This window comes from Citrus sinensis, chromosome 2 (genome assembly GCF_022201045.2).
Source record: "Citrus sinensis cultivar Valencia sweet orange chromosome 2, DVS_A1.0, whole genome shotgun sequence".
Classification (NCBI taxonomy): domain Eukaryota; kingdom Viridiplantae; phylum Streptophyta; class Magnoliopsida; order Sapindales; family Rutaceae; genus Citrus; species Citrus sinensis.
This window is the reverse complement of record NC_068557.1, coordinates 19,336,185-19,351,082: the sequence shown is the minus strand read 5'-3', so window position 1 is coordinate 19,351,082 and position 14,898 is coordinate 19,336,185. Positions and strand designations below refer to the sequence as shown.

At 32.7% G+C, this 14,898-nt stretch overlaps 1 protein-coding gene across 1 annotated transcript; it reads right to left on the bottom strand.

Annotated features, from left to right (window-relative positions):
• Nucleotides 1-9,418: 9,418 nt before the first annotated feature.
• On the bottom strand, nt 9,419-11,685 carry LOC112497213 (secreted RxLR effector protein 161-like). The gene is made up of 2 exons (XM_025094989.2): nt 11,677-11,685; nt 9,419-10,051 (listed from the first exon to the last, which is right to left on the bottom strand). The coding sequence occupies exons 1-2, from the start codon at nt 11,683-11,685 to the stop codon at nt 9,419-9,421; spliced, it is 642 nt and encodes a 213-aa protein (XP_024950757.2).
• Nucleotides 11,686-14,898: the final 3,213 nt, after the last annotated feature.

Below are 14,898 nucleotides of genomic sequence, written 5' to 3'. Positions count from 1 at the left end.
TGTATATTTACTGTAGGCACATTTTGTAGAATGTGTATTTGTTCGTAAGTGCTTTTCATAGAATATGTATTTGCTCGGTACGAATTTGCCTGGAGGTTCATTCTATAAAATATGTATTTGCCTGAAGGCCCATTCCGTAGAATGTGTATTTGCCTATAGACTTATTCCGTAGAATGTATATTTGCCCATAGGTGCATTCTGTAACATGTATATTTACCTATAGGCACATTCTGTAGAATGTGTATTTGTTTGTAGGTGCATTCCGTAGAATATTTATTTGCCTGAAAGCTTATTTCGTTGAATGTGTATTTTCCCGGAGGCGCATTCCGTAGAATGTGTATTTGCCCGGATGCACATTTCGTAGAATGTGTATTTGCCCGAGTGCACATTTCGTAGAATGTGTATTTGCCCGTAGGCACATTCCGTGAAATGTGTATTTGCCCACAGGCGCATTCTGTAGAATATATATTTGCTCATAGGCGCATTCCGTAAGATGTATATTTACCCATAGGCGCACTCCGTAGAATGCTTAGCAGTTCACGTGTAGTTAAAGATCAATTTCTCTGATTAATAGTGTTTGGTTACTAAGAAAAACTAAGAGAAATCATAACTAGAGAGAAAGAGAAATTCAATGAAACTTGATATTTTTGTATATTGTGAATCTAATTTACAAGGCTAATTTATACTAATGTCTCGAACTTTCTAAACACACGAAATGCATGAGCCAATTCTGACTCTGTTAATAACAAACTAATAACAACCTCGCTGACTCGGCATCCACATTACCAAAGACTGTTGTTTAACTGACTTAATGAATATTGTTGAGCTAATGTTGAGCTTATTCTTAACACTCTTCCTCAAACTTAAGGTCGAGGAAAGACATTAAGGTTGCTGTGAAGAAAGGAAAAATGATCAAAGGGAGGGGGGATTTAGTAAAAACATCAGCTAGTTGGTCAGAATTGGAAACATGATGAACAATAAGCTGCTTCTTTGCAATGTGCTCTCTAACAAAGTGGAGATCCAATTTAATATGCTTTGTACGAGAGTGAAATTTTGAATTACTAGCTAAGGCCTCTGCACTTTGATTATCACAGAGTAAAACTGGAGTTTGAGTAAGAGACACTTTAAGTTCTTGAAGTAAGTAAGTAATCCACAAGACCTCTGATTTAGTTAAGGCCAGAACACGATACTTAGATTATGCTGAAGATTTAGATACTATAGGCTATTTTTTTGGAAGACTAGAAGATGAGATTATGACTTAAAAACACACAATACCCACCAACAGACCTTCTATCATCAAGATCAGATCCCCAATCTACATCAGAATAAGCAGTCAAGGTTAAAGAACTTGAATGAAAGAACTGGATTTCAAAGTGAGCTGTGCTTTGGAGATGTCTAAGGACCCTCTTGCAGGCTTGCCGATGAAGAACTGTTGGGGCTTTATGAACTGACTGAGCTTATTAACAACATAAGCTATATTAGGTCTTGTTAAAAGAAGATATTGTAGAGAACCAACAATGCTTCAATATAGAGAAAGATTATCAAAGGCAACACATTTATCCTTATAGAGCTTATCACTAGTACTCATAGGAGTGGAATACCCTTTACTCTACATCATATTGGCCTTTTTAAGAATATCACAAATATATTTAGTTTGAGAGAGATGCAAACCATCAATAGATTGAGTGACTTCAATTCCAAGAAAATAATTGAATTCACCAAGATCTTTAAGAGCAAAGTCAGAATGCAGATGCTGAATAACAGCTTGAAGAAGCTGAGAGTTTGATCTAGTAATCATAATATCATCACCAACATGCTTTAAAAAATAAAGAAGTATCTGCCTTGGATGTTTGAAAACCCCATTCTAGCAGAGAACTCTTCAACTTGTCATACCAGGCTCTTGAAGCCTGCTTTAATCCATATAAAGCTTTGTTTAATCTGTGAATATAAGAAGGATATTGAGAATCCAGAAAACCTTCAGGCTGATGCATAAAAACATCCTCTGTATATAAACTATTCAAAAATGCATTATTCACATCATATTGCCTTATAGATTAGTGATGCATAACAACCAAGCTTAAAATTATTCTGACTATGCAAGGTTTTACTACTAGACTGTAAGTTTCAAAGAAATCAATTCCATGGGTTTGATGAAAGCCTTTAGCCAACAAATGAGCTTTGTATTTAGCTATACTTCCATCTGGATTATAGTTGACTCTATACAACCATTTATTCCCAACTATTTTTGCAGCTGCAGGTGGAGGTACCAATGTCCAGGTATTATTTTTCTGTAATGGTTCAAACTCTTCTTTCATTGCCAGATACCATTTGGAATCTTGTAGAGCAGCCTTAACACTGGTTGGTTCAAGATTTTGAGTAACAGTAATATAGGCTTTGGGCTTGAAAATTCTAGCTTTAGCTCTGGTAATCATTGGATGTATAGGTTGTAAAGGTTGCAAAGACTGTACAGGTTGAGGAGATTCAATGGAAGAAGGTGGAATATAAGAATGGTTGGGTGATGAATTTAAAGAGGATTGTTATGCTAAAGAAGAGGTAAATACATAAGACATTATTGGAGCAAAGGTAGCAGCGGGTGATCCTCCATTACTACTGTCAGAAGAAGTAGAATTTTGAAAGAAATAGATTTGAACAAGAGATGAAGGAATTAAATTAGACTCATATAAAGTAGAGGATGCCTGTTTTGAGAACAACTCAGAATATGGAAATTCTGTTTCATTGAATGAAACATGCCTTGCAACAAAGACTCTTCCAGATCTATCCAGACATTTATATCCCTTATAAAGTGGACTGTAGCCAATAAAAACATATTTTTTTAGTATGGGAGTCAAGTTTATGCTGATTGTATGGCCTGAGTAGAGGGAAACAAGAATAACCAAACACTCTGAGAAACATACAACCAGGCAACTGATTATGTAGTTTATGAAAATGAGAGAAATTTCCTAGAACTTGTGTAGGCATCCTATTGATAAGATAAGAGCCTGTATGAAATGCTTCTCACAAAAAAGATATGGGTAAATGTGACTGAGCAAGAAGAGTAAGACCAGTTTCCACTATATGCATGTGTTTTCTTTCAACGGTACCATTTTGATGGTGAGTGTATGGACAACTAAATCTAAACTGAATACCTTCTTGTTGAAGAAATGTTTTGAAAGCTATAAAATCATCCCCCATGTCTGATTGCAGGGCTTTAGTAGGCAAATAATACTATTTTTCAACAAGAGTTTTGAAATGTTTAAAGGTATCAAGTGCTTCTGATTTAAGAGTGAGAGGGAAATTCCAGCTATATCTAGTGAAATCGTTAACAAAAGAAATGTAATATTTATAACCATCTATAGAACACTCAGAAGCTGGACCCCATAAATCAATATATATTAATTCAAGTGGAGATCTGGATTTTGTTTCAGTAACAGGAAAATGAAACTGATGCAATTTTCCACATTCTCAAGGATCATATAATTGAAGAGATTGATTTGAAATATGATGCAAATGAAGCTTTCTTATTATTGTTTGTAAAGCATGTTTATTTGGATGCCCAAACCTGTTATGTAACAACTGAATTGAAGTAAGAAAACTTTCAGGATTAGAGTTATTTAACTCTAGATTATTGGAATGAAAAGAAGCTGGACTGACCGACATAAGACTGCTAGATTTTTGTAAAGAGTTTACAAATCCTTTATTTTGAAGAACTGACAGCATTGAGCTTGGCTTTAAACTAAGACTTTCAGGCTTGAAGACAATATCAGAATCGTCTTGTGATAGTAGTTTGTAGAGGCCACCTTTAGCAATCCCATGTGCTAGCAATATTCCCTTCATCTTGTCCTTAACAAAACACAAATTAGAGGAAAATTCAATGATTATGTTATTGTTTGACAGAAGTTTGGAAATGCTAATAAGGTTTTTAGTGATTTTTGGTACATATAAGACATTATTCAGGTTTAATGAGGTTCCAAAAAAAGTATGAAATCATGTGCAACCAATATGTGTAATGTTAAACTCTTCACCATTACTAACCAGTAGCAACTGAGAACCAATATAGGGTTTACCTTCAGTAATATTCTACACATTATTTATAAGATGATGAGTTGCTCTACTATCCAGGTACCATCCTTGATCAGTAATGCCTTCTGAAGTAGCCATGTAAGCAATTCTGGAAGATTGATTTTGATTAAGATAATGGCCATTCACTGGAAGATTTGGAACAAAGTTTCTATTGAACCCGTCCCTGCACTCAACTGTAGAATGGTTATGCTTAAAACAGATTTGACAAATTATAAATTTTCTGCCACCTCCTCTTCTAAATCTAGGAAAAACACCAGCAAAACCACCGTTGTTACTATTGAAACCACCATTACCAGTGAAACCACCTCTCCCATGATTACCATTCCATCCTCTTCCAGAGTTTTGTCCCATATATGCACCTTTTCCTGATCCATAACCTCCTCTGTTACTACTCCAGCTACCATTTCCATTCGTATTGGCATAATTTCTATTCCAGTTCCCTTGATTATTATTGTTATTATTATTCCAATTTCCATTATTACCTGACTTCTTCTGTATGTTTTCAGTCTGAGCTACATTAGCTGCATAATTCAGTTTTGTCTCTTTACTAGCACTAGATTGTGCATTCTCTAACATAGCTTCATGAGTCAAGAGCATGGAATAGGCCTCATTAATGCTCATCTTAAGAATATTAGCTTCAATATACACAACAACTGGATAGTAAGGTTGCCCTAGGCCAGAGATTTAGTGTGTGATGAAATCTGAAGAGCTAATTAGACTACCAGTAATAGCCAACTCACTAGTCACTGATCTTAATTTGCTAAAATAATCAGTAACAGATAGAGATCATTTCTTCAGATTATTTAACATCATTTTTAAATGAACTTTCTTAGCAGTAGTTTCAGAACTAAATTGTTGTTCTAAGCTAGTCCAGAGTTCATGAGAAGTTTTAGATGTTACCACAAGACTCAGAATCTCGACATTGATGGAAGACAATAACCAACTCAGCAACATTTGATATTGTTTCTTTTATACAATATAAGCAAGATTCTCTTGTGCAACAACATCAAAATTTATTGGATCAACGGCAAGAAACTGATCTGGACAAGCTCGTGAGCCATCGAGGAGGTTTTCAAGTTCATTAGCTCTCACTGAGAAAAGAATTTGTGATTTTCAGATTGTATAGTTGGAACGATCAAGTTTGATCGGAGTTGTGAATGTATAAGATGAGATCAAGGATAAAACATTTGTATTCAAGGTTAGTGTAGGCATGAGAATCAGTGTTCTTGGCTTTGATACCAAGTTAAAGATTAATAATAGTGTTTGGTTACTAAGAAAAACTAAGGGAAAATCATAACATGGAGAAAGAGAAATTCAATGAAACTTGATATTTTTGTATATTGTGAATCTATTATTTAATTGACTTAATGAATATTGCTGAGCTAATACTGAGCTTATCCTTAACACGTGCTCTTAGAAATATTTTCTAAACATCTGGGTTATTCTTTGTTGAATCATGCTTTTAGCCCTCTGTAGAAGACTTGCCCTTTAGGCATTTTATCTAGAAATATTTTTCTAAATGCCTAGGTCGTTCTTTGTGAAGAATGAACATAAGTCATTCTTTATTAAGAATGAACCTAGGTTGTTCCTTATTAGGAATAGACCTATATCATTTTTTATTAGGAATAGACCTATATCATTCTTTATTAAGAATGTACTTAGGTTTTTCTTTGTTAAGAATAGACCTATGTCGTTCTTTGTTACGAATGGACCTAGGTCGCTCTTTATTAAATCTTGTCTTTGGCACTTTATCGAATATTAGTCATTTGAGTGTTTTACTTAGAAATATTTTCTAAGTTTCTAAGTCATTCCTCATTCTTTATAAAGAATGGACCTAAGTCATTATTTGTAAAGAATGACCCTAGATCATTCTTTGTAAAGAATGGATCTTATTCATTTTTTATAAAGAGAGGATGTTGGTCATTCTTTGTAAAGAGTGGACCTTGGTCATTCTTTGTAAAGAGTGGACCTTGGTCATTCTTTGTAAAGAATGGACCTTGTTTATTCTTTGTAAAAAGTGGACATAGGTCATTCTTTGTAAATAATGGACTTATGATATTCTTTATAAAGATTGGACCTAGGTCATTCTTTATAAAAAGTGGATCTAAGACATTCTTTTTAAAGAGTGGACCTATGTCATTCTTTGTAAAGAGTAAATAAAAGGATATTTACTGGTAGTTGTTATTACGGCTCACATCTTCCTCTGGTTTTATGTCCAGTAACTGCTTTAACGCCCTCTATGGGTTGAGAATATGCTTCCCATCCAGTTTTCTTATAAACTGGCAAACATTGTCTTTTAGATTCAGATTCCCAAGACTAAACTGTGCACTTTCCTTTTGGAACAACTTCTACAAAATTTAAATTTCACGTTGAACATATCTGCTCGGATGCGACTCGAGAGATCGTAAGATATCATCCAACGATTCTTTACTCATGCCATCCTTAACGAATTTGATTTTATCTTCACGATTTACAGAAACCATTCCTAAAGCTTTACAACGTGGCTTTTTGCAAGCAAGTCTTACACAGTGAGAACATTCAGAGCCAAGTCGCTTATTTTTTCTTTTCTTAGCAAATGTACTTTTGCCAAAACCAGTCATGTAGGAAATGAATGGATCAGAAAACTCACCTACCAATCAGACCTTTGTTTTAATTAACCAGCGAATGTCAGTAGGAATCCCATTGATCATTAATATACGCAGTCGTTCATAATGAGCTTTGTAAATCTTCTTAAGAGCATTTTGAGGGAGAGAAGGAAAATATTGATACAAATTTCGTTGTATTTCTTCCATGCTTGACATTGAGGTTTCAGTTATTGTGGGAAACTGAGAATACCGACTTAAAAAGTCACCGAGTACCGTTATCCGCCATTTATATGGGAGAGTGAATCAAAACAAAACGAATCAAATCTGCAAAATCAAATCAAAAGCGAAGAAGAAGAACAAAATAAAATAAAAACACACAAGGAATATAACTCACCTTCGTCCTTTTATTGAATTTACCTCCAATTCCAATTGCAGATTATAAATACCATCCTCTATTTTCTTGAGTTGTCTTTCTAGATCTTTCACGTGGGATACTAACTCTGGTGGTTGTAGATCCCAAATGGAATATGATTTACAAAATTGGAGCAATTTCCTCAAGTGAAATTTTACATGTAAAAGCGTTTTAAGATGATCAAAAAGGAAATTTCTCATGGAGGTACTCATGACAAGTATAAAAATTTGGTGAGCTAAATTACAATTGCCAAACAACACACAATTAAAATTGGACCTATGTCATTCTTTGTAAAAAGTGGACCTATGTCATTCTTTGTAAATAGTGGACTTATGTGATTCTTTGTAAAGATTAGACCTATGTCATTCTTTATAAAAAGTGGACCTAAGACACTCTTTTTAAAGAGTGGACCTAGGTCATTCTTTGTAAAGAGTGGGCGTTGGTCATTCTTTGTAAAGAGTGGGCGTTGGTCATTCTTTGTAAAGAGTGGGCGTTGGTCATTCTTTGTAAAGAGTGGACGTTGATCATTCTTTGTAAATAGTGGACCTATGTCATTCTTTGTAAAGAGTAGAGCTATGTCATTCTTTGTAAAGAATGGACCTAGGTTTTTCCTTCATGAATCACATTTTTTATGTTTTGTCATATCTTGTATTTAAATACTTTTGTTAGAATCTTAAGTACCTTTACCGTTCTTATAGAGAATAAGTCTAGATTATTTTATGTGTAATATTTTAATTGGGCCTATATTTTTCATGGATTCTGGGCTTTTCATAATTTAGTTTAACAAATTTCATTTGAATTCTCTCTTAAATCGTTCTCTGTTTCTTCGAAGAAAGAGGCCATGACAGGACCAAAAGAGCTCACTCGTAACAAACCTAACACTGAGTAAGCCTCATTTCCTTTTATTTCTTGAGTTTTTGTTTCATTTTTATTCGCTTTCCATTTTTGCTTTGGTGATTATAGATTATATGCTTCAGTTATATGCTCTCATTTTTCATGTTTTTGTTTCATTGTTGTTTTCCTTTATTAGTCTATCGATTTCTTTTTCAATTTTCTCCTCACATATTCAATTTTTATTCGGTTTAGAGTTAGTTAATACTGATTGAGGTTCATATCACTATATAAATTTTGTTTATTTTTATTCAAATTATCGCCTCATTAATTATGATCTCGTGGTTTAATTATCACCTCATTAATCGTCATTTCTGACCGCAAATTACTTTTAATTTTTCATTTTTCGGATATGATTTAACAGATTGCAGGAATGCAAATGCTAGTTGGAAATTGATGGATACCAAATGATAAAAATGAGCAGAGTAGACACCGCTCACAAATATGACTGAAGAACAGTAACATGAAAGATGATTATAGATCATTTAATGACAAAGACTTGATTGAACAAATTAATTTTGATATTGTGAAAGTGTTCATATGCTATGAAGCTCTAAAGGGAAAGTTTGATATAGCAATGGTTGACAACAAGCAGTTGGCAAAGGCTTTGGAGAAAGTCAAAAGAAGTTTTTCTTCCTTAGAGGTGGCCCTAGATAAGGCAGAAGATGGGGTTATGAAAGGCACACCTAAGCAGATCAAAAGAGGAAGAAGTTAATGGAAGTCAAAGAGAAGAACAAAAGTCTCTTTAAGCAGCTTGACACACTGGAGAAGAAAAATAGTGGGAGGAGAGAAGAAATATTGAGAGGTTTTTGAAAGAAATAAAGAAAGTTTTGTTTGGCTTGAGAGAATCTCAAAGAAAATATTTCTAATTAATTCCAGAACATTTCATTCATTAACTAATCAATTATTACAGCTCTGTATTTATTTATGCTCAATAACAATTTGTAACTAACTATTAAACTAACTATATTTTTGTTGCATATGTATTGTACGTTAATAATGATCTAATAAACTGATGCTGAGCTGTAATATGATTTGGCATTCTTTTTAACAATCATTGCTGACATGGCGTTGTTGCTCTGTATAAGCATGAGTTTGTTTTTCTTTCTTCTTCACCTTAAGTTCTGAATAATGAGCTACTTTAACATCCCCCTCAAATTCAAGGGATAATGAAGTACATTGAGTTTGGTTCTTAGGTAATTGAAATGAATAAATGAAAGTGGTTTAGTCATAATGTCAGCAATTTGTTCCTTACTTGGAATATAACAGATATTGACTTCACCTTCAATTACTTTATTTATTATAAAATGCATATCAATTTCAATGCGCTTTGTCCTTGAGTGGTAGACTGGATTTCTGGCCAATTCAGTAGCACTTACATTATCACACTAAATTGTAGGCTTTTCTATACAGCATACTCCCAATTCAGAAAATAATGATTGTAGCCAACTTATTTCTGCATTGTCTGAGGCGAAAGCCCCCTTTCTGCACTTGATCTAGTGATAACAGATTGTTTCTTGGATGACCAAGATATCATATTATCGTCTATATATATACAATAAGCACCAATAGACTTTCTATCATCTAAATCATAGGCCCAATCAGCATCAGTAAAGCTTGTGAGTTTCACTTCTCCATTGCTAACAAACTTGAGGCCATAGTCTTGAGTTGCTTTCAAGTATCTCATTACTCGTTTGCATGCCATGAGGTGTCGCAATGTAGGTCCAAAGACATATTGGTTTAATTTGTTGACAACAAATGCAATATTAGGTCTAGTTAAGACTAAGTGTTGCATTCCCCCAACAATACTTCTATAATTTGTAGGATCTTTAAGAAAATAGTCTTGCTCACCTTGTACAGTTTTCTGTAACTTTGAACCTGTACTCATTAGAGTGTCAATACCCTCACATTCAAGCATTTGAAATTTAGTTAACAAATCCTTAATGTACTTTTTCTGAGATAAGTATAGACAAAATGTATCATATAACACTTCAATACCAAGAAAATATGATAATACACCAAGATCTTTCAAAGCAAATGTTGTGCTGAACTTAGCGATAAATTCCTCCAATTCAATGTTGTTCTGTCCAGTAATTAAGATGTCATCAACATAGATCAAAATAAGAATTACAGAGGCTTGGTTTCGTTTTATGAAGAGAGATGTATGAGCGGTGGTGGTGATAAAACCCCATTAAAGCAAACAACTTTTCAACTTGTCATACAAAACTCTAAGAGCTTGTTTAAGGCCATACAAAGATTTATGTAGTTTGCACATAAAGTCATGTTTCTTTTTATCAATTAAACCTTCTGGTTGAGACATGTAAACCTCTTCTGTTAATTCTCCATTAAAGAAAGCATTGTTGACATCAACTTGCCTGATATACTATTCATTCATCACTGCCAAGCTCAAAACTACTTTGACAGTTACTGGTTTGACCACTGGAATAAAGGTTTCAAAATAGTTGACTCCTACAATCTGTTGAAATCCTTTGGCAACTAATCTGGTTTTATACTTAGCCACACTACCATCAGTGTTATACTTCACTCTATACACCCATTTGTTGTCAACTATATGATGATCAACTGCTCGTGGTACTAGAGATCATATGCTATTTTTCATTAAGGCTGCATATTCTTCTTTCATATCTTCATATCATTTAGGATCTTGTAAAGCTTCATATACAATATCAGGTTCCTTATGAATGAGTGTTGCAGTGTATAGTTTAGGTTTGAAAATATCATACTTACTTTTGGTTGTCATGGGATGATTATTGGTTTTAGGACAGGTTACTGGTAGGGTTGGCAAAATCCGGATCTAGATCCAGATTGCCTTTTTCATATCCGGATCCGCAAATTTTTTTGCGGATCCACATGCAGGTAAAATTTGCACTGGATCTGGGCGGATATTTCAGATATCCGGATACACAAAACTTAAAGTTAAATAAATATAATTTAAAAATTTAACAATTAAATTAATAATATCGAATAAAATTTAATTATAATCCAACAATTAACAATTTAACATAAATAACATATAACATCAACAATTAACAATTTAAAAATTCAGCAATTTAACCACAATACCAAGTTATTAATAAAAAAAATTAAATTAAGCTAGCAACATTTTCAAATTTAAACAAATTTACATTAAATTAAACTCATTAAATACAATTAAATAATCAACAACAATACCAAATTATTAACCAGAAAAAAGCCATGTATTTAATAGAAAAAATAAAAAAGCAATTCAAATAAGGGAGTAAAAAGCCAAGCAGCGTCACAACAAGGTAGCGAGCCTTCGACAAGCACCGCGCGGCTTGGAGCCTTGGGCGGCCAGGCGAGCTTCGACAGATCAGGCGAGCTTCGACGACAGATCAAGCGAACTTCGACGACAGATCAGGCGAGCTTCAATGACAGATCAGGCGAGGCTCCGACGAGCTAGATCATTCTTTATAAAGAGTAGACCTAAGACATTCTTTTTAAAGAGTGGACGTTGGACATTGTTTGTAAAGAGTGGACGTTGGTCATTCTTTGTAAAGAGCGGATGTTGATCATTCTTTGTAAAGAGTGGACCTATGTCATTATTTGTAAAGAGTAAAGCTAGGTCATTCTTTGTAAAGAATGGACTTAGGTTTTTCCTTCATGAATCATATTTTTTATGTTTTGTCATATCTTGCTTTTAAATACTTTTGTTAGAATCTTACATACCTTTACCATTCTTATAGAGAATAAGTCTAGATTATTTTATGTGTAATATTTTAATTGGGCCTATATTTTTCATGGATTCTGGGCCTTTCATAATTTAGTTTAACAAATTTCATTTGAATTCTCTCTTAAATTGTTCTCTGTTTCTTCGAAGACAGAGGCCATGACAGGACCAAAAGAGCTCACTCGTAACAAACCTAACACTGAGTAAGCCTCATTTCCTTTTGTTTCTTGAGTGTTTGTTTCATTTTTATTCACTTTCCATTTTTGCTTTGGTGATTATAGATTATATGCTTCGGTTATATGCTCTCATTTTTCATGTTTTTGTTTCGTTGTTGTTTTCATTTATTAGTCTGTTGATTTCTTTTTCAATTTCCTCCTCATGTATTTAATTTTTATTCAGTTTAGAGTTAGTTAATACTGATTGAGGTTCATATCACTATATAAATTTTGTTTATTTTTATTCAAATTATCGTCTCATTAATTATGATCTCGTGGTTTAATTATCACCTCATTAATTGTCATCTCTGACCACAAATTACCTTTAATTTTTCATTTTTTGGATATGATTTAGCACATTGTAGGAGCGCAAATGCCAGTAAAAAATTGATGGATACCAAATAATAAAAAAAAAGCAGAGTAGACACCGCTCACAAATCTGACTGCAAGAGCAGTAACATGAAAGATGATTATAAATCATTTAATGACAAAGACCTGATTGAACAAATTAATTTTGATATTGTAAAAGTGTTCGTATGCTATGAAGCTCTAAAGGGAAAGTTTGATATAGCAATGGCTGACAACAAGCATTTGGCAAAGGCTTTGGAGAAAGTCAAAAGAAGTTTTTCTTCCTTAGAGGTGGCACTAGATAAGGCAGAAGATGGGGTTATGAAAGGCACTGCCAAGCAGATCAAAAGAGGAAGAAGTTAATGGAAGTCAAAGAGGAGAACAAAAGTCTCTTTAAGCAACTTGACACACTGGAGAAGAAAAATGGTGGGAGGAGGGAAGAAATATTGAGAGGTTTTTGAAAGAAATGAAGAAAGTTTTGTTTGGATTGAGAAAATCTCAAAGAAAATATTTATAATTAATTCAAGAACATTTCATTCATTAACCAATCAATTGTTACAGCTCTGTATTTATTCATGCTCAATAACAATTTGTAACTAACTATATTTTTGTTACATATGCATTGTATGTTAATAATGATCTAACAAACTGATGCTGAGCTGTAATACGATTTGGCAATCTTCTTAACAACCATTCTGACGTGGCATTGTTGCTCTGTATAAGCTTGAGTGACACGACTCAAAAGTGTATTACTCTCAAGTATAAGAGTGTCTAGTTATAATATAACCCCGTGAGACTGGGGTCAAACCACAAGGAGTTTTAAATCTAGTAAAACTAAGAAAATTAATTGATGGGCAAAGAAATTATTTGAAATTGATTTTAAAATAAATTAAGGCTACGGGATCCACTCTCAGTATTCAAACTATAATTTTAATACTCTCTCATTTTTTGTCTCACTTTTTCCAGTTAATTATTATATCATTTAATTCTCAGCTAATTATGTGTGTGGATAAATATGAAATAAAGTACCTAATGTGCCACACTATATTAATGTGTCGACATTATGTCAAAATACCATACATATCCAAAGAAATTTATAAATTAATATGACATAAAAATAACTAGAAAAGAATAAAATAAACTTTAAACTCATTTGAAAAAATAATAAATTTAATAGTTTGAAACTTTGAGCTTCACCTTTCACCTCAGCTTAATAAAATTAGCCATTCATATTGAAAGAAAACACAACACCCTATTTATTTAATAAACTTTTGAAATACGTTACAAGAAAGTTGATTACAAACAGAAATAGGAAAAGAAAAGAAACAAAGAAAGAAAGAAATTCTTCAGCTGCACTCTATTCTCTCTCAGCTTAAGCTCCTAAAAAAATAATAGCTCTCTGGCTTCTCAATATTCCGGCTTTTATAAGCAAAAATTACCTCCTCTTCATTCTTTTTATTCTTATTTAATTTATTATTATATTATTATTTAATTTTTTTTTATAAATTAAATGAATGTTAAGAAATGTGATGACACGCCTCCTGACCATCACAGGTATTCAAAACATGGTTGCCTTTTGCTCTTGTCCTTTTGTTCTTTTTTTCTTTTTTTTCGTTTTTATTTTTTATTTGTATTTTTTTATTACATCTCATCAATTGTGTTCTAGTAGTTCTTCTTTATTCCCGCTTTCAATTTCAATTCCATCTTTATTCCTGAAAAATATTTATAAAATAAAAATTAATAAATTACGAATTAATTTAACATAAAATATATTTGGGGAGTATTAAAATAATTTAGAAATAATGAACGCATTAATCGACACAGTAAGTGAAAAACTAATAATTTTATCCTTATTAAATGTACACTTTTTAGCGTCAATCACACCCCCCAATCAGCTTATTGCTAGGCCCTAGCAATTTAAGCGATAAAAGTTTAATAAAATTTCAAACTCAAATTGAAAATCTTTTTTTTTTTGAAAATTTTGTTTACTTCTTCCATCAGATTAATGACAACAATCAAATAAAAGTATAAGTATTATCTTCAGCCTAAAGAAAATCACGCCCGCACAAAACAATTCAGTAAAATTCTGTAAAATGATCAATTATCAGAGCTACATTTATCATGCCACTTTTAAGAATAATACATCAAATCCCAAAATCTCACGATTAAAAGTGACACTCTCAAAAGAAGATATACTCCAAATTAATTTGTCACTCTGAAAAAAATGGTAGATTTGAAAAAATAATAAAACAATATCATATGCTCTCACCAAGATGAAAATAATACCTATAACTTAGAAATAAAATGATCTCCGGTCTAAGGAATTACTAGCAAAATTTATTTTTATTTTTATGCATCACCACATCTTTTAGTCCATATTACCAGCTTTTACTTTAGACTATAGTTCCAAAAAATCGAGAACTTTTATTAGGACGTAATGTAGGCTAGGGTCATGGCTAACAAAAAAAAGATAATAAGAAAAACAAAAAATATATATATTTGAAAAATAGTGGACTTTTTGGATATTACAAGGTGCTTTTTTTTCTTTTTGCTTGGATTTTTTTTATTTTTTTATTCATATATACATATCATCTCTTTTTTTTATAGCACCATTATTAGGAATACATAATCATCCATATTTTCAAATATAATTGGGTG